The sequence below is a fragment of the Elaeis guineensis genome, chromosome 4, assembly GCF_000442705.2.
Source record: "Elaeis guineensis isolate ETL-2024a chromosome 4, EG11, whole genome shotgun sequence".
Taxonomy (NCBI): domain Eukaryota; kingdom Viridiplantae; phylum Streptophyta; class Magnoliopsida; order Arecales; family Arecaceae; genus Elaeis; species Elaeis guineensis.
This window is the reverse complement of record NC_025996.2, coordinates 14,819,606-14,846,953: the sequence shown is the minus strand read 5'-3', so window position 1 is coordinate 14,846,953 and position 27,348 is coordinate 14,819,606. Positions and strand designations below refer to the sequence as shown.

At 38.5% G+C, this 27,348-nt stretch overlaps 1 protein-coding gene across 1 annotated transcript; it reads right to left on the bottom strand.

Moving 5' to 3' along the window:
* Positions 1 to 158: 158 nt before the first annotated feature.
* LOC105043750 (uncharacterized) lies at positions 159 to 27,030 on the bottom strand. The gene is given in 8 exon segments (XM_010921436.3): positions 159 to 680; positions 683 to 851; positions 7,890 to 8,005; positions 8,594 to 8,688; positions 8,774 to 8,913; positions 12,597 to 12,734; positions 14,945 to 14,983; positions 26,728 to 27,030. Coding segments are annotated over 8 exon segments (1,074 nt in total). The 5' UTR covers positions 26,875 to 27,030; the 3' UTR covers positions 159 to 450.
* Positions 27,031 to 27,348: the final 318 nt, after the last annotated feature.

Below are 27,348 nucleotides of genomic sequence, written 5' to 3'. Positions count from 1 at the left end.
TCGTATCCGTCATGACCGGACAGATCGGTGCACAAACGTACATGATATAAAGCCACTACAAAAGAACGGTTGGACCTTGCCAGTTTATTCAAGAAGATACATTGACAATCTGTTGCAGAGAAGATAGAAAAGGATGAGGAACTTGTAACAAGAAATACTTTTAAAAAATAGACAATTTCAATATAAATATATTTTCACGGTCTCTGCTAAATGTTCCATTTGCTCGTCCCTCTCGCACAAAAGAATGGCCGCACAAATATATAATGAAGGCAATACTCAAACAAGTACAAATTTCATATGGCAGCCCGATATGCGCCTCCATATACTCGTTTTGCCCAGCAGGCATATGGCACCTACATGCTTGCAATATAACTTGTCTTTTACAAAAATAAGAGGAAAACAGGGCTCGTATGTTAGGAAAAAAAAAAGGGGAGAGAAATAACAACCATGTCACTGCTCTGAAGTCTGTGCTTCTTTCTTGATCCACTGTTTTCGCGCAGGTTGTGCATTTTTCTGTTTTCTTGAATTATGAAGACTGTTCTTTCTCCTCATGCTTGTGTTCTTTTGCTTGCTCGTGGTTGCTTTGTTCATGGAGGTATTTGAATCAAGGGTTGAGTGTTGAGCGGTAACTCCACATGGTTCACCTCTAGTATCCACAGATGTGGGAGGCAGCGAAGAAGTTCAGGAAGAAACATCCCAGGTAATATCTGAAGGTTTTTTGTGGGTTCAATCAGACCATTGTTTTCTTGTTGCAATTTTAACAAGGCCTCAAATTTCTGCCTTCTCTTGTTCTCCAACTCTGATTGTAGAAACAGTTTATCATCTTCATCTATGTCCGCTCCTGCAAATCTCTGTAAGCCAAGAAATAATGAGTGTTCCATTGTCGCATCATTTATGAAAACATTTAGTTACACAGCAAAACTTTGGTCTCCAGATGGCACCTTCCTCCTCAGCACACGTGCCAGGGAGAGGTTCAGTTTGAATACAGAAGATAGCATACCCATCATATTTCTCAAAACTAAGGAAAAAGAAATCAATTACATGAAAATATGCAATCCTTCTTTCTGTCATTGGTAATAGTTGCACCAATATCAGCCAAAAGTCAAGAAAGATAACAGAAGGGAACTATTTAAAATTATCCGGACATGTTGGAGGCTTCAGGAAGCCAATTAATAAAAAGCAGTCTACCTCAACAAAGGTAGCTGCAAACAGTGGTATGGACTACCAATTGTCTCAGTAGCATCACATGCTGAAACTCACATGTGACACCTAGAGCATCATGATTTGCCAACTGTTGGATCCCATTCTATATCTCCAGTAGCGTGCATCACCTCTATCCCCATTTGCAGACAGCAACAGCATAAGCAGAATGTTTTACCCCAAAAAAACAAGATAAGCCGAATTGCCAATCAAGAGGAGATTAGGAAAGATTTAAAAATCAAAGCCGAGACATGAGATGGTTGCTATTTTGGGGATCAGATCTACAATATGAATCAATGCAGATGATACTAAATGGCCCTTGATTGATGGTATAACTTTTGTTCTTTGTGTATATATTAGGTTCCACTAGTACTTAGCATGTGCTTTGCACATGCCTCTCTAAGAAGGGAGGGAGGCATGCACACAGAGAAGAGAAGGGGGGTGGGGGGGCACTTATGGGGATCTCTCTCTCTTTCCCCCCCTCCCCCCGGCCTCCTTTAGCAAAAAAATGGACCATGTGCAGAGACTTCTAGGAGTCTAGCTGTACTACTCCAATTCCAGAAGTTCCATTACACATAGTAGACATATTTGCATAATCTTATACCACATTAAATACAAGAGTATTCCTTAGAAGATATCACCTGTCAAAAATTTTATCCTGAAATACGCTATCATCTGTCCCCTAAAATCAATCCTGAAATACGCTATCATCGCACACACAAAAAAGTCATATTTCGGGAGCTTACTTTCTTTTTAATTACAAAAAAATCCAGTTACAATTTTTTATGTATCTTATTTTATTATGTTCTTCTGATGCATTTTGTTATTATGTATAATATTAACTTTTTATTTCATTTTATTACTATTTTATTGTTATATATCATCAACTTTAAGTTTTTGTTCCATTTTCAATCTTAATCTAATCTATTCTATGATAATTTTCACTTTATATATATATATAGGTACTTTTCAAACCAACAGCTGCAGATCTTATAGTCCTTTTTGCAATTTTTTTCTGATCTATGTTAATTTGTTTCTTCTTTATTTTTTTATTTTAGAATTATTTCCCTTCTTTTGCAACCTATATTTTGTATTCAATTTATTTATTTTTGTTTTAAATATAAATTATTAGATTATTTTTTCTCTGGTTCATGTACTTCTTTGCTAGCAAAACACAAATTAAATTAAATTAAATTAAAATTAAGAAAAGTTATCCAACAACATCACGTCATAACAGCCTCGCAATACTTTTATCAACATAAATAAGACAAAATTAGGATTGAAGCCAGATCAAATACTAATATTTCTATATTTGTTTTATTTGACAAATACAAATAGGGACATGAATATTAGTTGGATGTAAAAATTTATATCCATATTTATTTTAAACAAATATGGATACAAATCGGATACTAAAAGTACGGATATAAGTCGGATAATTAAACTTTATGACAACAAAACCAAAGATATTACTAAAAGGATGGTAAATCAAATTAATAATATGTTAATATGATTATATACTTTTCTTAAAATTTATGAGTGCTATATAAAATTAAATAGGGTTACAAATAAAATTAGACATTGAGATACGGATCGGATAATTATCTATCCATATCCATATCCATATCCATTTTTCTTTAACGGATATGGACATGGATACGAATATAAGTCGAATGCTCAAATTTCTATCTATATCCAAATAGATTCAAGTATGAAAATAGAATCAAACGGATATTATCTGGTTCACTTTCAGACAAAACTAAACTCAAAACATGAAAGAAGGAAAATTAAAGCATCCAAACCCAATTTGCACAAGTGACCCCCTATCATGATTGATTTTACAAACTATTCCATAACCAATGTTTATGAGAAAGAAAGCATCAATATTATTGATGTGGTTCCTACAATCCCGAAACATCACAAGACCATGGCTTCTTGTAGAATAGATTGCAACTTACATCGAACGAGAACCCAACCTCAAGTGAGTCTCAGAAGAGGGAATAGTACAAAGATCAAAGCCTACTGTTTGATGCCAAAAGTTTTCAAGACTTGCAAACTGGACTAGTCCTTTCAACTTCCTTGAGCCCAAGACACCTAAGGACATGCATAACGACATTGAATAAGAGCAGATCAAAGGTGCCTTAGTGGCTTAGAACAAATCCCAAACCTTCCTTAGCAGCATCCTGCCACAACTCTACATATCCTCAGCCTTAAGAGCCTGAAAATTCAGTCATGACCTAGATTCACAAGAGAAGAAGAAGAAACGGTCTCCTTGGAATTAATTGAGATGAAGGAGATGAAGTGGAGGTGAGGCTCAAAAAAATCTGAAGGGACATCTTGCCAGGAGAACAGGATTTAGGAGTCTGGTTTAGAATTTTGGAAATTGGGGGAAGAGGAATTTCCAGGATTATGGTTTTAGAGAGGAAGAGAGGGGAACTGCGAGAACCATAGAGGGAAAGGCAAGAAGGTTTTGAGAGTGGACGGAATAAAAAATGGGAGAAGCAGTTAACAAGCATGGAATGTGCCAGGTCTAAAGCCAAAAGCCCGTACGAGCATGTAAGGCGCATGCATGCAGTCCACATTACAACAGTCTACTCTTTAGGCAAGAAGAGGAGGTTTACCAACACAAATGGTACTAGGCTGGAGAGACTACTAGCAAAAGAGAGAGAGACATGGGCCCTGTCAGATTCTGATCAGTAAGGAATCCAATACTAGTACCAGCAATGCCACACAATTCTCTCTTTACTAACAACATGAAAAGCGATATTACAGATGGTGCTTAGATTCGGTTCCTCTAGTCTGATGCAGAAATGATCAGTTTAGAGCTTAAATACCATGAGCAATTCATCACAAGTTTTATGTCTGGCACAGGAAAATTTGACAAGAAAATGAAGGAGAGTACAGTACAGATAGTAATTTCGAGTAATTTGGATACCATAATTTATTTATCCATGCTTCTAGGTTCAACCACCTCCAAATATGTTCATCAACTACTCAACCATGTCAACTTCAAGGTTGGACTATTAAGACATGACAAGTGCCTCGACAATTCTGCTCAACACCAAAACTCAATGGAAATGAGGGAAAAAAATCCAGCTTGTCAAAACCCTAAAAAAAATAAAACTCAATCAGCAATTATGGAGGAAAGCACCATCAGCATGCACAAATATAGCGATCATCTTAATTTCGTTTTTTTCCCTTTTCTAGCAGTTTGAAGTTCTGTATAAAACTCCAAAATTGAAATTTTCTAAATTTGTCTAGAAGATCTAAATATGAGTTCAGTTTCAGAGTTCTTACAGATACTAATTTATGGGGCATACTGGCGTAGTCTACAAGCATATATGAGCTGGGATCCAGAGAGCCAACATTAGTTCAAGCTAAGATCAGATGGTCAGCCCAGCTAGCTTGAGCTCAGCTAATGTTCAAAACAAGCCAACACTGGTGAGCATGAAATTAGCTTGCTTAGAATGTAGAGTTAAAGTGCAACATTCACAGCTCAAACCAACAAACCATGAGCACCATGAGTGAGAGATTATGAAGAGAAAAAGGAGGAAGGAGGAGATTTTTTTTCTTCCCTGGGCACCAGGGGGCATGACAAAAAAGGATGAGTAAGCAGTGTGTGCATGACAAAAGAGGATGAGGGTGGAGTCATCACAAACTCCAAAAAGAAAAAAACACATGTTACACATCTTTTTTCCAGTAAAATCCTCCAATTCTACTAGCTGTATCCCTAGACATTTATCCAACAAAACCAACGCCTAAATCCCCTTGGAGCTATGCTCCCAATGCCTCCACAACAGTGTCATCACTCTAGAACCTTGTCGATGGAGATCCAGATGGCAGATTTTGAGTTTATGCGAACGGAAATGTTATCTGATTATCTGAACCTCAGTTCTGTGGTTTGATAGCATGCGATGCAACCAGGATTGATCCATGTCATTAGATCATTTAATCATCCCTGCTGCAGACTTTTTTTTTTGGTTTTTTTTTTTTTTTGTTGGGGGGGGGGGGGTTTATTCACAGGACCAGAGATTGTTTGAATTTACTTGAATTTGATTTTTAAATTTGATGTGATCACCTTTATCTTTGGAACCAACAGATGAGGATGAGGTTTAGTTACGACAGAGATGAGGATTAGAACTAATCATTCTCATCAAACAAGTTTTATCTTTACTCTTTTTTATTCTACATAAAGGCCTGTACTCACTTCTGGAGGCATGAACAAATGAATAAGAAATTTCTCTAGTTTCCTTATAGTGTAAGAATGATATGGTATGATGGCTTCTTGAGTTCTATGTAAGACCTCACCCCCCCTTCTCTCCTTTTCTCTTCCTTCTTCCCTTCATTTATCCTTTTGTCCTTCTGCTGCCTCATTTCATTCCAAACCCTCAACCACCCTGAAGCCTAATCCCTAAGTTGCTAAAGGCTTCATCTCCGCACTTTGGTTGATGAATCCATAGCAAGCCCCTTTCTCATCCAACTTCTGCGTTACCCTAAACATTAACCTTCAAACCTGGAATACTAAACAACCATGTAGTCATCCTATTTACATATCCAAGCCACACACGTATACCTTGATCCTAGCCTTTCTAAGAGGACCAAGACTCAGATCTGAAGGTCAAGTTAAACAAGAAATGGGCAAGAAATCTGGCTTTTCATGTGCATAGGCAGCTGGTTTGGAGAAGGTATCATATTGGTTAAGTAAAAGATCTCTTTTGGGCTGCTTCCAAGTAAATTTGTATAGCTTGTACTGTAGAAGCAATGGTACATCAATATTAATATATATTTTCTGTTGTTTTGTGCATGATAGCTAATTTCTAGTCCAAAACCTATCTAGCTGTCCTAGTCGCATATGGAAACCTGTAAAAGAGGAAGAAACTAACCAAAGAATGAATAGAAAGGATGGCATTTGCTTGTCCTTATGATGCTAATGATGGCACGAGAGCTGTCTCCTATAGCTATGGGCATGTCAACTTTGAGGGAAGAGAGAGATGAGAGAGGATGCTGGGGTGGTGTTCTGCCTATCACGGGATCTATGACTTCTGTCAGGATTAAGTAGTTAAGAAGAAATTTCAATCTTGACAATTGACTTTTATTCTAGAAGTGAAAGCCATAAATATTGGATATCAAGTATCACACAATCCCTGAATAATTCTGGCACATAAAAAATATTTTGTCTAAATACTATGTCAATATTTATGTTACTTTATTTATAAATTTATATTTGAGTTTCACCAAACGAACTTAAGTGAGCCGGACAAATTTCATGTTCTGCTCATTTATATTTTGAGCTTAAAATCTAGGCTTTTTCTCTGCTCATCTACTAATCTAGCAAACCATTTTTCAACCCAAAATTTGAGTTGAACACAAGCTGTTCAGCTGATTGATTAGACAGCCCTGCTTAAGCTTAAATCTCTTAAACCTTTTCCATAATGCTAGGTAGCCATCAAGTAGTAAAATGTTTTTTTTTTTAATTTTAAGTATGATGTTTTAGCATTATGTTTTCTTAAAAAATAATGTTTCAACCAGACCACCATAACTAGTAATATGAAGGTCCTAACGTATTACTGTTAAACAATGTTGATATTATTTTTTTTAAACTAGGACCTAAGCCAACCAGACCTGCTGTCCATGGAGAGAGAGAGAGAGAGATAGAGAGAGATTCTTGACCCGGCCCGGATCAGCTCAACCCCTGCAGCCTGGACCCTGCAGGATAAAAGAAAACACCACAAGTGGACCCTTTTTCTTTTCTGAACACTGCATTGCTCAGGCTCCATCAGCACTAACCTTGCCCTCCCCTTGCAGCACCCCTCCCCAACCAAACAAAAAAAAAAAAAAAAAAAACCCACCCAAAATTTTTTTAAAAAAAAAATCCACCTTCACCATCTGCCTCTCCTCCCTCTCTTCCTGCGGCATATTCCTACAACAATACCCAAATAGGCCTTAAAAGTATCTTTATTTTTCCCCTAATTTTAAGTAACATTCCTTTTGGATTTTTGTAACTTTTAAAGGAAATTTGGCTGAAACTAAAAAGCTCTCTTTTATTTTCTTGCAACTGAGCTAACAGATAAGACCACTCAAACTCACATGAAAGGGGACCGATGAATCTGAACTCCTGCATTTGGTAGTTTCAAAAAACAAAGGTTCATTTATTTCTCCTTTCATGTCACTGTATTATGTCTCCATCAAAATTATCATTAATTATGCCCTTTCAATTAAAAAAGTCCAGCCGCATTCAGATTATATAGGTTACAAGGACTACTAAGAAGCTATGGATAATGTAAAACTAAGACCCTGACAAAGCTAGTTCTAAAGATGAGATTTTCTTTCCATCACAACAAAATGTGCAAACTGCAAAAATTCAAGCGCTACATAAGACCAGATTGCAGAAACAAAGCATGGAAACCGGAAATCAGAAAGAAAGTGCATAATTATTACAAAGATGTCCTGTTGACACTATGAGATCAGAAACTCTTTAATGAGAAGTTAACTGCTGATTATAAGCCTTGCAGGATATGGCTCAGTTGATGTTTTGATCAGACAACTAGTCAAACAAGGTGTAAGCTGATGACTGCTAATTACTAAAGCAGCCACAACCCATGAGAATATCATATCCTATAAAAACCAATGTAGGTATTGCCATAAAAAAAACAGAGATTACATAGATACAAGAGGCAATGGACACATACCAGTTGACATAAATTTGTTTCAAGGTAATCAAGGACATGCTCAATATCCTTCACATCAAACACCTTCCGACAAACAGGGCAAGTTCCTTTGTGCTGATTTACTGTGGCAGGCATATCTGAGCTGGACAGCAGCAGTTCTGACTAAGAATCATATGTTAGCAGTCAATAGCATGAAACTACAAGTAATTTAATGGTAGCCCGATACAGTATTGTTGTATACAAATTTAGTTTTATAAAAAAAAAATCTAAAAAGAATTTCTTGGGAAAAAAGAAAATAATAAAGGGAAGGCATGTCAAACTTTTGCCTAAGTCATCTGGTTCCAGAATAAATATAATGCTGATACTCCAGAACTTACAGCCTACTTAAAAGCAACACTATCATGCAGATACCCTGTCAAATTGTCTTCTTGATAAGTTTGACTTTGCTGAACTGGAAAACCTTAAGAACTCATATAATTATTCATGAAAGGTATGAAAACAAAGATGGGAGACCATAGTCAAGGACTGATTTGGCAGATAGAGAACAATGTTTAAAAAAAAAAAGAAAGAAAAGAAAAGATCACCCTGAAGAAAATAGATGTACAAAGAAGAGCTCCCATTAGGCGAAAGTGAACACCTGACAAATATCTCCTCAGAATGATTCCTCCTTTGTCTGTTCCATGTTTTTTTTATAATAATAAAGGAGCACATTAAAGAAGAAATACCTCTTTGGCTTTCTGCAGCGGCAGCAGTAGTTTCCTGAGCTATTTTGGTCTCATTTTGCTCCTGGAGCCATTTCCACCACCTAATAATACATTCGCTACAAAAGAAGGAACACAAGCAAGGTATTGATCAAAAAATGTCCAAACAGGGATTCAAAACAGAAAAATAAGATAGGAAACCACCTGTGAAAGCAGTGATAGCAGGACATCAGCTTCATAAATGGCAACGAAGAACCTTCTTTATCTTCTGTGGTCAAAGGACATAGACATAATGGACAGTTTCCTTCAGGATGGTTCATACTAGAAAGCATCTCCACTGCTTCCTGCAACATCAATCAGATTTGATGCAAATACAAAGTATTGTCTTACATATTATGTACCAATATTATAATAATTTTTTAAGTGTTCCAGAAATATCTACCCATCCACAAGAAACAACGAGTTTATGTTTACCAATTTTTGGCTCCATGATCTTGGAAACTAAACACCAAAAGATACGGTGCTTCAGGGAGGCTAGTTGATCATCTTTATGCACTTAAATGTGCTCTGCTTCAGCTGGGTTTGGAAGGCCAAGTCCAGTCCCAGAGTCGACAGTGTTCTGGTGGTATGCAGCTTGGGGGAGGTTATGATGCAAATCATTTCCTTCCTCCTACGAGATTATAGCATGTTATAGAACTAAATATCTACTCGGCCTTCCTGGCACTCAGTTAAAGGCAAAATCAGTCCCAACATTATGAAGCAACAAATTCTGCTACTAAGACATGGGGATATTAAATACACAGCCTGGAGGTTTTGACTGGCTAGGTTAAAGCTTAAATTTCAAAGGACACATGCCACAACCCTGCTGATTGCCAACCATGCAATAAGCGAGGCAGAGATTGCTCATTGCCTCCAAATCTGGGCAATAGGAACCCTTGGTCACAATGACCACATCAACCCCATATTTACTCACCCTGGAGTTCATCACTCCATGCCACACTGAATAACATTTTTGATGACCACCAACAACAGTGACAATAAATGCAAAGCACGTTTCACTATTGGGGATCAAGAGAACAGCCATATGTTGTCCCAGCCATACAACTGAATCCATGCTCAGCACCAACAGCAGATCTCCAAACAGTCTGGGAAGAGATCCAGTATACCATCAAGATCCTTTAGGCTTTACAGGTTAGGTTAGAGGGCAACTCCCTTACTATTGTCAGAAGGATTGAACACTGCACACCCAAGGACCTCTTTCTACCCCTTCTACCCTGGCTTAAAGGATATTTGTCTCTGAAACTAGGGGTTGCAACATTTCCAGATTACCCATGCACTCAAGGTGTCTAATCAAGGAGCAGACTGGTCTGCCAATTTATGAGGCTGAACACCATACAATAATGGGTAAACTCACGTCTTCCCAATGGAGATACAACAACTAGTGATAGCAGATTTTGAAGATTGCATTTACAGCATGGTTTTGTAGGACGCAATTGTTTCACCTTCCTCTTAAGAATTATTTATATATGTAGGTCAGGACTCAGTAGCAGACCCAGCACAACTGTCATTTCCCATTAACCCACTATAATTACATAATTTAACCGGATCCTTCCAACCTTCAAAAGAAAAGTGTCAATTCTTTTATCCTACAGAACTCCTACCAGACCTCTTTAAGAAAGAATCCAATCATGTGCCTTTGCCTTTCCCGACATCAAAGATGATCCTGAGCATAAAGTCAGCATATTCTCATGTCACATCTGACTGAATCAGCACTTACCATTAGATTATTCTCATCCATCTAAATTCTATGTCAGGGGGGGGCCTATTACTTCTGCTAGAATCAACAGAACCTTTATATGGACCCACTAATTTATGAGAGACAAAATTAAACCTCCAGAAGAACCACCAAGAACAAGAGAAATGGAAATCATAGCACAAAATTGCATCTGCCAAATTCACTTGTCTCCTAATCCAGTTTTACCAATGAAATAACACATATATACTAGTTCACATATCATATGTTCCAGACAATTGACCTTATAGCTCATCTCATTTCACATTAAGCATCAGAAACTGTAAGCAACAGCATGTGTTATACTAATACGATTGCCCCTGATAAAAGAACTTTGAATACTAGAAATAAGATTTTCATATTAACCTTTAACCTCAAATGCCGACACCTTAAAAACAATCTTACTAATTGTCCTACTGTTCATTTGTATTTTCTGCTTTAGGACAATATGATAATCTTATGACCATTCAGATGGCAAGATATGATAAGTAGAACGTAACCTGAGTAGACATCAGCAGCCACAAGATTGTCCAAGCATCTGCTTTGTAGGCATGCAAATCTCAATAAGCCCCCCTATCCACACCACCACATCCTACAGAGAACCTCTTAAGAATTCCTCATCCTGCACTCGTTTTGCCTGTTATGCTATAATCACATCTATTCAATTGAAACTAAAAGATTTAAACAAAGATCAAACTTAGGGCCATCCAAGGCCCATTCAGCACCAAGAAATGCTACTCCTTGTAAGCTAAGTCCAATTCCCTAAAAGGCAAAAAGCATGCAAACTGCAAAGCAAGAAAAGAAAGATATTTCTCAGAGTAAAAAGTCTGAACTTTGTTGCCCACCATTTAAATCCTTGAAGCAAGAAACTCCCTTCAGAAGTGTACATATTGAAAATCGAGGAACACTGGAAGGATAGTTTCTATAGTTCTGATGTTGTCATTTGGAATTCTTAATCTTATTACAGTTTTTTAACCCCCTCCCTGCCTTTTTCTCCTAAAAGTGTATTGCTAACCCAAGGGAAGGTAGAATGACAACTTATTTTGTTCTTCTTAACATTCTCATTCTAGAACCAATTCGCAATATTAATATCGAAGTTAGAGCCAGTGGAGAACCATTCAGCCCTAGCACATGCTAGTCGAATCTGGCTCTGTCCGGTCATGCAAAAGAAAAAGAATATGAATAAGTGGAAGAGAAAGATGGGATCTCTCAAAGCAACAAGCCTGAGATTCCTCAACAACCATCCAACTTCTTTAGCAAAAATAACTACTTGCAAAAGGGTATATGCAAAATCAATGTAAGCACACTATCACTAGAATTCTGATTTCATTATCCTGAACTATGGAATCTTTGTTAAGCAATTGGAAAATGTTATGTTAGTTTCATTTCTATATGTGGTATTTCAACATTTCTTAGGCATCCATCATACACTATTATAATTAACCCCAAGGAACCCACCACAATATACCCAAACCTGACCTGTTAATGTAGTAAGCCAAATTGTATACTTCTAAAAAAGAAAAACCACTAGGCCTCCAGAATTCTAGTCCAAGCCAATCACATTGTGAACTAGGCTAAGGGTCCTATGGACTAGCATAACTCATCTGAAGCCAGGTCAATATCCAGGTGGTTACTCTGCAAACTATGTTTTAAAAGATTCATATCACTGAATTGTTCTTCAATTATGCATAATAGTAACAGCACCACATAAAATAATAACCTGCACATCAGATGAAATACCACAAGACTTTACCTCAATGATTTAATCTGCTGGTTTTCTCTCTTTTTCTTCCTTCCCATGATTGACACGGCCAATATCACACAGCTTGCATTTACAATTGTTTAATCAGTTAAAATCTGAGTAGGTAGGCTTTTTATGTCATGTGGTTGACTTTCATGTATAAACTTCAAGCAGTTGCTCCAACAACAATAATATATTTACATTAATTTTTTTAAAAAAAATAAATATATCATCTTTAGAATATCCTAGTCAATCATGGCAGAATGTTACAGATTCTATGTCTTTAGTTCTCAACTTGCTGGCACACTGGAGGTATCAGATAATTGGGAATATTAGGAATGACATCAACACCTGACAAAAACTCATCAAAACAGACCATGACACCCATAGTATGAAACAAAGCATGTTCACACTTGCAGTTGAACAGGTGCATTAACCTTTCACCACGTCAACTATAAATAAAAACAAATTTAATGAATTCAATTGACGGCTACCTCGCAAAGGGCTACAAGCATCATGCATGAAGAGAGCTCCTGTGCTTTGTTCTGTATGCTAGCAATCAAACATGTTTGTCGATTCTCATCGAGGCCTTTCGTATCTACAGGATAAATATGAGGAGGTTCGCCAGGATACTGCCATAACAAAGAAATCAAGCATCAAGCATATGAAATATTGGACCAAGCAAAATACTGATGACTATAGTTATCTAAATTAACGTACAAAAGCTTTCATCTAACAAGGATACTTTAGCGACAAATTATATAGAATAATAATCAAAAGCCTCGTATGAATGAAGCGAGATTGCAGAGTTTGTAGCAATACATTAGACCCACAGTTATGTAATGATACTTCAGCCAATGGCTTATTTTGAATTAGCCATTTGTAGTAGTCACATATGAATTTGAAAGTATGTCATACACCCTTAGGTTCATATATCATGCAAAGAGATATCTCAAACAAAATTGTCCATTTAATAATCCTTGCTTAGCAAGCATATGTCCTCCATTTTGGTCCAAAAACACCTGTCTTTAACATTTCAGGCAAGTATCATGATTTATTCTATCCATAATGTTGCAATATGTCATTCCAAGTTATCTAATTTCCCATGGAAAATCTCAGCATATATAACTTTCCGTCAAATATTGGCCAGATATCCCCCTGGCCTAACAGTAAACAATATTCTTAAAAAATCAGAGCTGATAAAAAAGTTTTTCATATATATAAATATAAAAAGATTCATGAATCATTCTTGACCTCAAGACCCACATGAAAGAATGAGTTGGCATATCTAGCCATAGTCAATCCCTCTATTTTAATTTGGCAAGCATGTGAGGAATTCACTAATATGAATGGACCTGGAATAAAGTAGCAAATTTTTATGAGTTTGCAAGAAGAGATGAATGATATGAAAGAAAATAGTGTTATGATAGACAGCACACCAAACACCATTGTGATGAATGCGACTACCAGATAACAGAGACAATTAGTCCTTCCAATGTTATAAACACTGCTACTGGAGCACTTCAAGCAGCCACTTAAACAGATACATAGTGCCTTGCAAAGTACCCACTCAAGCCGAGTCGGCCTTTTCTGTTAGTCATTTAAACAATAGCTTGAACATTTAAGTGGACAAGCAATTTACTTAATTGCTAATCATAGTCTAGCAAATGAGGGTAAAAACTAAACTGTCTCCAAATGTTAATAATAACATATCATTATACCAAAAAATAAAATACATTGATATGCTACCTTACATGATGTGTTGATTTTTTTTCTTCTTGCTTTTTTGAAGACAATATGTAAACCTTGAATGTGTTGCATCTAAGACATCTCAAGCAGGCTAAGGAGATAATTGGTAGTCTTTTATCCTCAACACAACCACAAGAGCATTTTCTCATTGTAAATAACGCATCCCAATGTTTTGTCAATAAATAGTGGACAATTCGTCCCTCCAATTGGTCAGCTATATCATATGCCCCCCTCCTGGGTGCATTTCCCTTTCTGTTTCTTTAAATGTGTTCTTTTATCATTTTATGATCACTAACCCCACCAAAAGTCACAAAGTTTCCTCCTTTCTCATTATCATCATCATTGTCATCATCATAAGTTCATAACTATTGTCATTCCCTTGTATTTCAATGCTACTCAAATGTCATTTCTCCAGTTACTCCTAAATTTGATAATAATGCTAAACCATGCTCACACTGACTAAAATACAGCTTGTAATAGTCTTGTCATCTCTCCAGCTTAAACCCAATCATTTTTTATGTTAGGGGTTCTCATGGTCCAAATGCCTATGGACATATGGAGCAGAACCCAGAAATATACTATCAGACAACTTCTTTGAAATTAGAATGTTATCAAATACAATAAAAATAAATACATATTTCCACATCAACATGTTACTTTGTTTTTTCAAATCTCATCTCTAAGTCGCGCTCATCAGGTCGATATCTATGCAACAATATTCAGCATCATAGAATTCTATAAAGCAGAGATAAACACAACTATGAGACCCTGTATTTTACTTAGTAAACTTTACAAACACTTATAATAGGCATCACATAAGGAACACATGGTAGCTTTTTCACTTAGCCATGAACACAGAGGTTTGCAATTGACTAAATGCAAAATGACAAACTAGCAAAAAAGTCAACTCCAATCTGATAATTTCTCTTAGAATGTTATTGCATAGCACTCATCACAAAAATGATCAATTACTTGTCCGCATATTGTATCATAGCAATGTATAGAAGAACATAAATAAATAACAAAACTACACTTGATATGAGCAGGCCAAACACAATAGTGAAATTCTTCTTTATATTCCTCCAAGTTTTACCTGAGCAAATGATTTTATTCCAAGAATGACTTCCACAAACTGCAGGAAAACAATAGGTGTCAGCATTCATAAGCTAACTTTTGATACTGGACCAAACAGTCGGTAAACAATCAATCTTCAAGAAACCATCATAATTGTAATCACCAATATAAATTCCCGATGATCATTTGGATATAAATATTGTGGCAAAAGGAACATATTGCTATATTTAATAAAGATTTAAACTTTATGAATCATGGTAAGCTATTTTCAAAAAAAAAAAAAAAAGGTTCACAGAGTCTAGAGAAGTATTCATATTTTGTCTTAGTAAATGAAATTCTGACTGCATAGACAAACAATCAACACTAAACATGAAATTGTCTAGACAATATAAGAAAACCTAAGACTACAGGTGGAGTCAGTCAATTTCAAAAACATGATTCTATCCTTTTCTCTATTCAAAGATTTCAATAATTCTGAAACTTCTTTTTTTTTTTTTAAATTACATGTTTGGTTGTTAAATATGAAGATTAAAATGAAAAATCTAGCAAGACACAGATGAAAGATTACGGAACTTGAAAAATCCCAGTCAAGCTACAAATTTCAATTCCATAATTTCAAGAGATCTATGCATTTTCACTACAGAACCAAACATTTAATCATATGAGATTACATCTTCTAACTTTAACAAAATATTTCTATTTGCAGCACATCTGAATACATTCCTGGTTTATTAGATTTATGTGCATCTCTAGGACATTAAGTCCTACGCCATTCTAAAATCATGAAACAAGAATTGCTACTCCCCTAAACAGTGTGACCATTCAAAACGAAGTTAGCTTTGAGTTCCATCACTTTGTATTTGTAATGGTCCAAACCCAGTCATGATGGGCTTTGAGTACTAATTCATAGTTTAGACATTGTTGAGGCGATTCAACCGACTCCCTGATTCCGACTTTCGATCGGCTTGATAAGCATGACCTGCCGACTATCAATCGGTTGGCTGACTGACAGTCGGCTATCTGCAAATTTGATAGATTCCAACTATCACGACTCGACCGATTTCAGACCGATAACCGTCGGCATATCAGAGTTACCGACCGATGCTTATTCGGACTTCCACAACTACGACATACGATGACATATCTTGATTACCAACATATAGTCGGCTTACCAGAAACTGCCAGTGCAAAAAGCGCATAATGGCCAGAACATGATCAGTGGGGGTAACCATCCATCTCACGATCACATAATATCGGAACAAATGGGACCCATGTGTCTAACCGTTACAGACGGTTACCAACTACTCGTTTATAAAATGAGGTAAATGAACAGTATTTGAAAAAGATCTCTAGAGAGCTGAAACTCTGCTTCTTTGAATTTTAATCTGTTGTTCACCACTCCCCACTGGCTTAAGCATCGGAGGATCCCTGTCGGATACAATTTCGTTAGTGTGGAATTCATTTTGCAGGTACACCGGCGACAGACGCAACAGGAGATTGACAGCAACAGATTGGCGTGCTAGGTAGGGAAAGAATAGGAGCAACAATGGCAAAGATCAGAGCTCAAAATAATTCTGCAAGATCTGTGAGGCAATCTTTTCGTCGGAAAGATCTTCCTCCCCCTCCAATGGCAGAGCCCAGCTCCTCGCATCCTGTAATCACTACGGACGCACAAATTGCTGCTTTAATGCAGCAAATGAAGTCTTGACGGAGGCAATCCACAGTCTCCAATAACAACAGACACAGCAACAGCAGCAACCGCCAGCGGAGGGGCCAGTGGCTCCTTCAGTGCCATCCAGGCACAGTCGCCATCCTCTACAGTGCTTGCCCTCTTCATCTCCAGAACGACGATCGGCTTGGCATTCTCATCGAGTCGAGCAACCACGTTCTTGGCATTCTAGTCACACCGCCTATCCTTCGCGGCGATCTCCTTCTCCTTTCCATGTACATAGTATCAAGAAGGGAAAAAGGTGCGTGCACCTTCTCCTTCTCCATCCTCAAATTCTTCAGGGGATTCTACCTCCGAATTATCTCAGCAACGGCGGCTCACGACTACAAGCGCAAGTTCAAGGAGATTGACCGTCAACTTGTCCGACTTCAGGTAGAAGGTCGAAAGTCTGCTAACGACTACGACTTCTACACTGCCCAATCTCTCTCTCAACGTATTTTAGATGAGCCGATCCTGACTCAGTTCAAGATGCCGCAGATGGAGCCATACGATGGCTCCACTGACTCAATTGATCATTTGGAGAGTTATAAGGCTCTCATGATGATCCAGGGGACAACCGATGTCCTTTTATGTATTGGCTTCCCGGCAACTATTCGGAAGGCTGCTCGAGTCTGATATTCTGGGCTTCAGTCAGAGAGCATAAATTCCTTCGAGCAGTTTGAGTATTCTTTTGTGATTCATTTTAGCACTAGCTGAAAAGTGCCACGGACATCAGACAGTCTCTTCTCAATCAAGCAAGGCGAGATAAAGACATTGAGAGATTTCGTGGCTTGCTTCAACGCAGCCACACTTGAGGTCAGGGACCTCAATAAAGATATAGCCATATCGGCCATGAAGAGAGGTTTGAGGAGATCTAGATTCACTTATTCTTTGGATAAGACTCTCCCCGGATCTATGCAGAACTCTTGGAGCGCACATACAAATATATTCGTGCGGATGAAGGCGCTTTTGACCGGCATCGGACAGAAGAAAAAGGTGAGAAAAAAATAAAAAAAAACTGAAGCTCTGACCGAACCAAGTCGGTCAACTACTAATAAACGAGCTTCACCTCATCGACGGAGTCCAAAGCTGAACAATTTTGGCAACAGGTATGACTCCTATACTCTTCTTTCTGCTCCTCGTGCGTAGATCTTAATGGAGATCGAAGGAGAGGAGTATCTTCGACATCCCCCACCGATGAAAGCGCCACTGAGGAGTCACAATAAGAAGAAGTATTGTCGGTTTCATCGTGATCACGGTCACAATATCGAATAGTGTATTCAACTCAGGGATAAAATTGAGGTCCTGATCCAATGTGACTATCTCGAAAAATTTTGACGAGATCATCCGATTCAACCTCTTATTGACCAACAGCCTCAGCACAAGCTGAAAAAATGATCAACAATCGGCCAACGACGGGAGTGATCAATATGATCTCTGGACGACTGAAGAATTGGGGGGCAACTTTCGAAAAAGAGTCGGCAAAGAAGCGACGACTTGAAATGTAATTTTCTTTTCGGAAGATGATGTTAGGAGAATACAAACTCTCCATGATGATGCTATCGTATTTCAGCGATAATAGTAAATTATAATGTAAAAAGAATTCTAATCGATAATGGAAGCTCAACTGATGTTCTCTTTTACTCGACTTTCTTTCGAATGCGACTACCGACTGACCGACTTAGAAGATTAGTTGGTTTTACTAGAGATGCAATTATCGTAGAAGAAAAAATTACTCTCATTAACCACGAAAACATATCCATGACAAAGTACTGTTCTCCTGAATTTACTGTCGTCCGAGTTCCATCGGCCTACAACGTCATACTTGGACGACCTAAACTTAATGCTCTAAGAGCAGTAGTTTCAACATACCATTTATTGATTCAATTCTCAACAAGAAACGGAGTCGGAGAAATACATGGAGATCAATAACTTGCTCGACATTATTTCATGATCTCTGCAAAGAATAACCAATCTAAAGACTTTTTATCCATCGATAAATTAGATCAAAGAGAGAATGAAGAAAAGAGTGAACCAGCCGAGCAATTGGTTTCTATCCCGTTGAAAGAAGATCTTGAAAGCCAGTCCAAATTGGATCGCAATTGTCTGATCCGGAGCGGCAACAACTGGTAAATCTACTAAGAGCAAACGCTGATATTTTTGCTTGATTGGCAATGGATATGCCAGAAATTCCTTCAGAAGTAATAACCCACTGACTGAACATTAATCCTAAATTAGGCCGGTGAGATAAAAGAAAAGACCTTTTGCTCCTGAAAGACAGAAGATCATTGATGAAGAAGTCGACAAACTCCTCGTAGCTGGCTTAATCAGAGAAGCTAATTATCCCAATTGGCTCGCCAATATAATGATGGTGAGCAAAGCCAATGAAAAATGAAGAATCCACATTGACTATACAAATCTCAATGAAACATGTTTGAAGGACAGTTTCTCCTTGCCAAAGATGGACCAACTAATTGATACGGTTCGGGATATTGACTTTTGGCTTTATGGACGTCTTCGCAGGCTATAATCAAATTCGGATGACATCCGAAGATGAGGAGCATACTGTCTTCATAACCGACAAAAGCATTTACTGTTATAAAGTAATACCATTCGGTTTAAAGAATGCTGGAGCTACTTATCAACGGCTAGTTAATAAATTGTTCAAAGCACAAATTGGACGGAACATGGAAGTCTACGTTGATGATATACTGAAAAAAGTCTCCAAACTTCTGATCATGTTCGGAGACTTGAAAGAAGCCTTCGACATACTTCGATGACATCAAATGAAATTGAATCCGACTAAGTGTGCATTTGAAGTAGCTTTCGAAAATTTTTTTGGATTTCTTATGTCACAACGAGGAATTAAAGTTAATTTCGAGAAAATAAAGACTATCATCAATATGAAGCATCCAAATTCTAAAAAAGAGATACAACAACTTAATGGAAGGATCGCCGCACTCAGCTGATTCATCTCAAGATCAACAGAAAGATGTTTACCTTCTTCAAGACCTTGAGATAAGCAAAAGACTTTTCATGGTCGGATGAATGCCGACAATCTTTCGAAAATCTAAAAAGATATCCGACATCTCCACCATTACTTACAAAACTAAAGGTGGGAGAAACTTTGTATCTCTATCTGGCGACTTCAACAGAAGTAGTTAATTCGATACTCGTTCAGGAAGATGAAAATCGAATTCAACGACTAATTTATTATACAAACAAGATGCTTCATAATGCTGAAATAAGATATTCAAAAACGAAGAAGATGATCTACGCTTTAATCATATCATCACAGCGACTTCATCCATACTTTCAAGCATATCCTATAGTCATTTTGACAGATCAAGTGTTGAAGGCAATTCTATACCGACCTGATACTTCAGGTCGAATGGCAAAACGGACAATCAATAACGGCGATTCTATACCGACTTGATATTCAATATCGTCCACGACCATCTATGAAAGCACAAGTTTTAGCTGACTTTGTCATCGAGTGCACCATATCCGATAATAATCTTAAGGATGAACTCGACGACAAATTAAAACAAATTGAAACTCTTGAGACCGACTTAGTATCGGTGTGGATGCTAATATTGATGGAGCATCCAATGCACAAGACAGTGGAGCCAATCTCATCCTTACCAATTTCGAAGAGATTGTAACCGAATATGTCCTTCGATTTAATTTTAAAGCTTCAAATAACCAAGCCGAATATGAAACTCTCCTAGCCAACTTGAAGATTATCAAAGAGCTTGACATTGACAGCTTGAAGGTCTTCACCAACTCATAGTTAATTACTGGATAGATTAAGGGCGAGTTTGAAGTTCGAGATCCCGTTATGATGAAGTACCTTCAGAAAGTGAAAGATCTTACATTGACTCTGAAATATTTTGAGATCTCTCACATTCTAAGAACGGAGAATGCTCGAGCTGATGTACTTTTTCGACTCACAATCACTTCATTCAACTCGCTGGATCGGATATTCATCGAATATCTTGAACAATCGAATATTGATAAAGTCGAAAAAGTACTATAAATCAATGATGAGCCAAACTGAATGGATCCGATCATCCAGTACTTGACTGATGGAATTCTACCTGCAAATTCTTCAGAAGCCAAACAACTACGGTGGATGGTCTCGCAGTACATTTTGATGAATAAACAACTTTATAAAAGGTCATTCTCTCTTTTCTTACTGAAGTGCTTGAGATCAATAGATGCCGACTATGCACTCCGAAAAGTTCATGAAGAAATTTATGAAAATCATTTGAGAGGCAAATCATTAACTTATAAAGTTTTGCGACAAGAATATTATTGGCCCACCATGAAGAAAGATGCAACTGAACTTGTCCGAAGATGTGAACCATATCAGAAGTATGCTAACATACAACATCAATTGGCCAGCCAGCTGATATCAATTGTTGCATCATGGCCCTTCGCACAATGGAGAATCGACATACTTGATCTTTTTCCTCCGGCATTCGATCAAAGAAAATTTATAGTAGTTACCATTGATTACTTCACCAAATAGGTAGAAGCTGAACCCTTGCACAAATTACTGAAAGTAAGATGAAGACTTCATTCAGAAATCAATCATATGTAGATTCAGTCTACCACGCACCATTATCACCGATAATGGTCGACACTTTGACAATCAGAATTTTAAAAAATTTTATGCAAAATTTTATATTACGCACAAACTCACGTCAGTCAGCCATCCACAATCCAACGGTGAAGTGGTAATAACAAACCGAACAATCCTACATGGTCTCAAGATCAGACTGAATGAAGCTAAGGGCTCTGAATGGAAGAATTATATCCGATCTTATAGACATATCGGATAACTTCTCATATACCAATAGGAGAATCGCCATTCAACCTAGCCTATGGGACGGAAGTGATGATTTCACTTGAGATCGGATTACCATCAGTAAGAGAGGAGCAGTATAATGAGCCGAGCAATTCTGAATGTCGGAGAGCCGACCTAGATTTAGTTTCGAAAATCTGACAGTAAGCTCAAGTTCGAATGACAGCATATCGACAAAAAATAATCCGGTATTACAATGCAAAAATCAAACCGAAGGTCTTTCATCCAGGAAATCTGGTCCTAAGAAAAATAGAAGTTTCAAAGCCTCTAGACCAGAGAAAATTATCTCCGAACTGGGAAGGATCCTACAGAATAATCGAAATACTTCGATCAGGAGCATATCGACTAGAAGCCCTTGATGGGATAACTATTTTTCGAACTTGAAATATCGATAATTTGAAGATGTACTATCAATAAAATTGTTCACATGTATGACATTTGAAATAAAATATTAAGATTCAAAATCATGAAAGCTTCAGCCATCTACAAGTTATCTACAAAATGGCATTAGACCGACAAATAATCGGTCCGACTATATCTCGATTTTTCATTGTAAAAACCGACTTAAGTCGAACGACAGCATCAAATCAATAAATAATCGATCAGCTTGTACTGACTATATCTCGATTTTTTATTGTAAAAATCGACTTATCGACTATATCTCGATTTTCTATTGTAAAAACCGACTTCAGTCAATGACTACTCATGACGACTTAGTTTTAACTAAGTGGAATATTATGCTGACTCGATCCCGATTAAGTAAAAAATACACCGACTTGACTACAGTCAGTCGAAGAATATTCGACTTATCATCATTTATCAGATACTTAAAAAGTATGTAAGCTAAATCGGCTGACACCCGACCAGCAGACAAACTCTACTACGACTAATGATCGATATTCAATTCACTGATGGATGATCGAAAATCTAAAAATTATTCAACGGCATCGAAAGTACAAGTGTAAAAAGAGATTCCATACTTAAAAAAAAATTCATTCATTAAAGAAAATATTATAAAATTGGACCCAAGGTTGATTACAAAATTGGACTTTGTCTGTTACAAAAAAAAAGAAAAAGTACATCGATCATCAGTCGACTTCTTCATCACCTTGCTCCGGTACAATCTCGATGGTTGGAGCTGGTTCGATGGCTGGAGCAGATTCTGGTGCAGTTGGTGCATCTTCTTCAGTCGGCACGGTGGTCTCCTCAGCAACCTCTTCTCCCGAACTGAAAGGACGATGATGCTCAGATCCAAGTCCGGATACAATCTCCCGACTACATCTCTACCATCCTCGTATCCGATGCAATTGGAGGCGAATCTGCCATGGAGAATTTCATCCTTGAATTCTTGTGAATCTTTGAAATTCTCGATGGCCAGACTCAGAGCACCTCTCGCCGACTCAGCTTCTTCTTTGACGGAGGCAGACTCTGCATCGACTAGTGCCAACCTCTTCATGGGGCCCGATGCCTTCCGTGCTCCGCTTCAAGCTCCTCTATGCATCCTTCTCTCTCTCTTCGGAGCTGACTGATGAAATGCTTCTTGCTTTTAATCCAAAATTCGAGAGACGCGATGCTCTGATGAGCCGACCCAAGTTCGGCTTTAGAGGATTGTAATTCAGCCATCACATAGGAGATCTCTTTCTGGAGCATCTTCTCCTGTTCAGTTATCGTCTGAAGTTGTTCAACGGCGGTAGCTTTTTCGGTGTTAGCGGCCGCCACTCTATCCATCCATGCCTGATGAAGATCGACGATTTTTCGATATCCACTCTCTAGAGCATACATATCGTGTGCCCACTGAAAGAAAAGGACAAGTCAAGTCGGATCAAAAAAAAAAATTCGTTGACTCACCCCAAGCATCGTCGAATAAAATGAAGAAAATATTTCGGACACTGTCCGATTTTTTCTGCTCTCCCTGTCAGATGGGAGAAGAGCTGCTTCGATGAACAATTTGGCCAAGGCTGGATTGGCCAAAGCCGACTCACCAACCGAAATTCAGATGTCGAAGAGAGTAGGATGACCCGACAACAACCCATTGTCGGTAGAAGTAGCCGACGCCTTCCCCCACTCTCCAGTCGGCGGTCGTTCGCTTGAAACCGCCACGAAGTCGGTACTCGATTACGCCCAAGACTGCGCCATCTGATGAGAAGCTAAGCAGCAGCAGATTGTTTTGGTTTAGCCGCGACTGCTGATTCGGTCCGAACCCCTACTGATGGAGCCGCTGATGGTTCTGGCGCGACATCTTCGTCTCTCATCATTCCGACTTCAGTTGACGGCACATCGATCGGAGGAAGCATTGTCGGAGCCGACAGCACAATAATCGACTTAGGAGCTGTTACCGACGGAACGTCGGACCCTCTTGTCAGTACCGACTAAGAGTCGACCCGACTTCTTCTCGATGGTCGGGATGGTCCAGCATCGGCCGCTGCTCTCTTCTTGGCAGCGTGTAGATGGATCTCGACAGTTAAAACTCGTGCTGTCGTCTGCATGGCTGCAATCAAAAGACAAGATTTAGTACAAAATTTAAAGTAAATGAAAAACAAAGCGACCGACCGATTTTGCTATACCTATAGAAGTTATCGAACTAAGTTCGACATCATAGAGAGCCTGCTCTGTCATCAGCTCTCATTGCACTGGAACTTCCACATCTCTAAGTCAGAGAAAGTCTTTCTGATCGATGACGTCGATCCGACTATGCTCGTTGGGGCTGATTCTTGGATCACCTCAGCGTGAAGAAAAGCCCAAGGCAGATGAAGAAGAAACAAAAAAAATAATAATTTTTTCATCTATGAATGGACGATGGAAGATCGAAAATGAAAGAAAGACCCTTCCTCGGGTTAAAAATCCACCAACCCTTGACCTTGGGATGAAGATGAAGAACAAAGAAAGCCCAAAAAAGAGAAGGGTGAGAGTTGGTCAGGATAAGACGACACAACAAAGCGAAACTGATAATCAGCCGGATGGAGTTCGGAGCCAGCTGAGCAGAACAAAGACCGTAATAATCAAGAAGATTCTGGATGAACTCCGAGATCGAAAATCGGCCCGAAGGTTTCGACATAAAAAGCAATCTGATCCGGAGGAGGGGAGTTCATCCGACCGTCCGAACTAGGAGCAGAAAGCTGATATTGCTCCGGGATACGATACTGTTTCTGGAGCTGTTCGACATTGGGTTCAGACAAGGAAGAGACTTCCATCTTCAGATTCGAAAGAGAATCGTCGGTCAGATTCTCCGACTATCTCGAGAAGTTGAGGCCTTCGCCTTCTTACCTCTACTCGTAATTGAAAATGAAAGAACCTAAAAGAAGAAGAAAAAAACCTAAGAGAAAAGAATGAAAACTCGACCTGGAGCTAAAGGTGATGCGAAGAATAAAGGAACTTCAAGAGCTCTCAGCACTTGGGGGATAGAACCTTCTGTTACAGAGAAAAATGACAAACACAAAAGCGGAAAGTTCAAATGAAAGGGACACTGTATATATAGGACCCCTCAGCGGTCCGGATGAAGTTATTCAAATCAAGGCTCTCCCAGATTTCGACACGTGGCCACATCAAATCCGATAACTGATCGGACGGTTCGACGCACCTACTCTCAGATCACGCCACTTCACCACTATCCCCGTGAGTGGTGTTGAGCCAATAATATCTGGACATGTGGCCAAAATCGACTAGTCAAAATCGAATCGTCCGGATTCTATGGACGTCGGACTATCTTCTCGAAGCGACACCCCAATGATGATATCGCAGTTATCGAAACGACAAAACAAATGAAGATCCTTCGTATTTCGAAGAATCATTAATGTCTGCAGTCAAATCGGGGTTCGAGACAACATATGGCAACTTCCTTCGTCCAACGTGACAGACCACGTGACAACATGTATGTCAGACTACCTTGGACTTGAGAGTGGGGGGCAACTGTTGGGGCGATTCAGCCGACTCCCCGATTATGACTTTCGATTAGCTTGATAAGCATGACCTACCGACTATCAATCAGTTGGCCGACTGACAGTCGGCTATCCGCAAATTTAATAAACTCCAACTATAACGACTCAACTGATTTCAGACAGATGACCGTCGGCATATAGAATTACCGACCGATGCTTATTCGGACTTCCACAACTACCGACATACGATCGACATATTTTGATTACCGACATATAGTCGGCTTACCAGAAACTGCCAGCATAGAAAATGCATAATGGCCAGAATATGATCGGTGGCGGATATAACCACCCATCCCATGATCACATAATATCGGAACAAGCGAGACCCACGTGTCTAAATATTATAGACAGTTACTAACTACTCATCTATAAAATGAGGTAAATAAACAGCATTTGAAAAAGATCTTTGGAGAGCTGAAACTCTGTCTCTTTAGATTTTAATTTGCTGTTCATCACTCCTCACTGACTTAAGCATCGGAGGGTCCCCACCGGACACAATTCACTTAGTGTGGACTTCGTTTTGCAGGTGTTCTTCACCGGCGACAGACACAACAAGGGATTGGCAGCAACAGACATGAAAGTAAACAAGAAAGTTAATAGTCATCAGAGCTCTGGGTCATTTTTATGCCACAAAAGCTAGCAGTAGTTCAATTTAATCAAGATTTGTATTGATTTATATCACTTACGGTTCAAGAAACTTGATTTATAAATGTGGCAGAGAGAAACATCCCGTGCTTTATAGATTAGTTCATTATGAATGTAATTTTCTTCAAACTCGGAGCATTTCTAGGTGTTCTTCCCTCCACATAAGCAAGATTTTAGGTGACCCTCTTATTCTTCCTATTCTTTCTCCATTATTGTTCCTCCTACTGAATTTGGCCCAGAAACTTCGAGGCCTCCCTAACCCTTAAGATAAAATCTGAAGGGGCTATAGGAACTGTAGTTGAATTACAAAGGTGAGACTTTTGGATGAGCAGATCTCGCAAACATTTGATTTTGAGAAACAACTCGAGAAGAAATCTCATAAACACAAAAGCTTCACATAAAATAATTTTCTTGATCAATTCTCGAGTTATATGAAACTTCTAATCAGAAAAAGAACGTCGAATTGGGAAATTAACGCACGAACATCAGAAAACAAAGAACGAGCTAAATCGGACGGCTTCCAAACCTTTACACGAGAAAGAACAAATCCAAGACTTCTCATCAAACCATGAAAGAATCGAAAACAATAAATTGCGCCGCATGGAAAGAAACTCTAGTTCTTGGGCGGTCGGTTTTGCGGATACCTGTTGCGAAGAATCGTCGGCGGTTCGAGGCCGGATGCGGACGTTGAGATGTGGCGGGTAGTCAAGGATCACACGGCAATCGTCGCCGTAGACGGCCTGGACCGCCTCCACTTCGAGACGGACCTCCTCCTCCTCCACCATCGCCATAGCCCACGAGCTATTTGGGAGGGCGCGTCTTTTCCCTCTTATTATTAAGACGGCGGAGTCGAAGAGGAAAGACAGGCCCCGGAAGCAAAAGCTTCAGCGGCTACCTGGCCATGACGCTTGCACCGTTACCTGCCACCCAATCTCGTGGCAAAGCCGGACGGCCATAGCGCTGCTTTATATCCGGCTGCCGCGACGGTCGAATTGTTCTGCACGTGCAGTCACGTGAGAAGAAAATTGGGCATTATTTTCAATATAGGCAATGTTCGGTGATCCAAATTATCTTGTGATATATTATTTATTAATATAAATATTTATTTTAATTAAAAAAATAAATAAAAATAATATATTAAATAATTTTATTTTATAAATATAAAATATAATAAAAATTTTTATTTTAATTTAAAATTATCATTGAGTCAAAATATGACAATAATATAATTGATAGCATGCTATAATTAGGGCTGAATATGAATC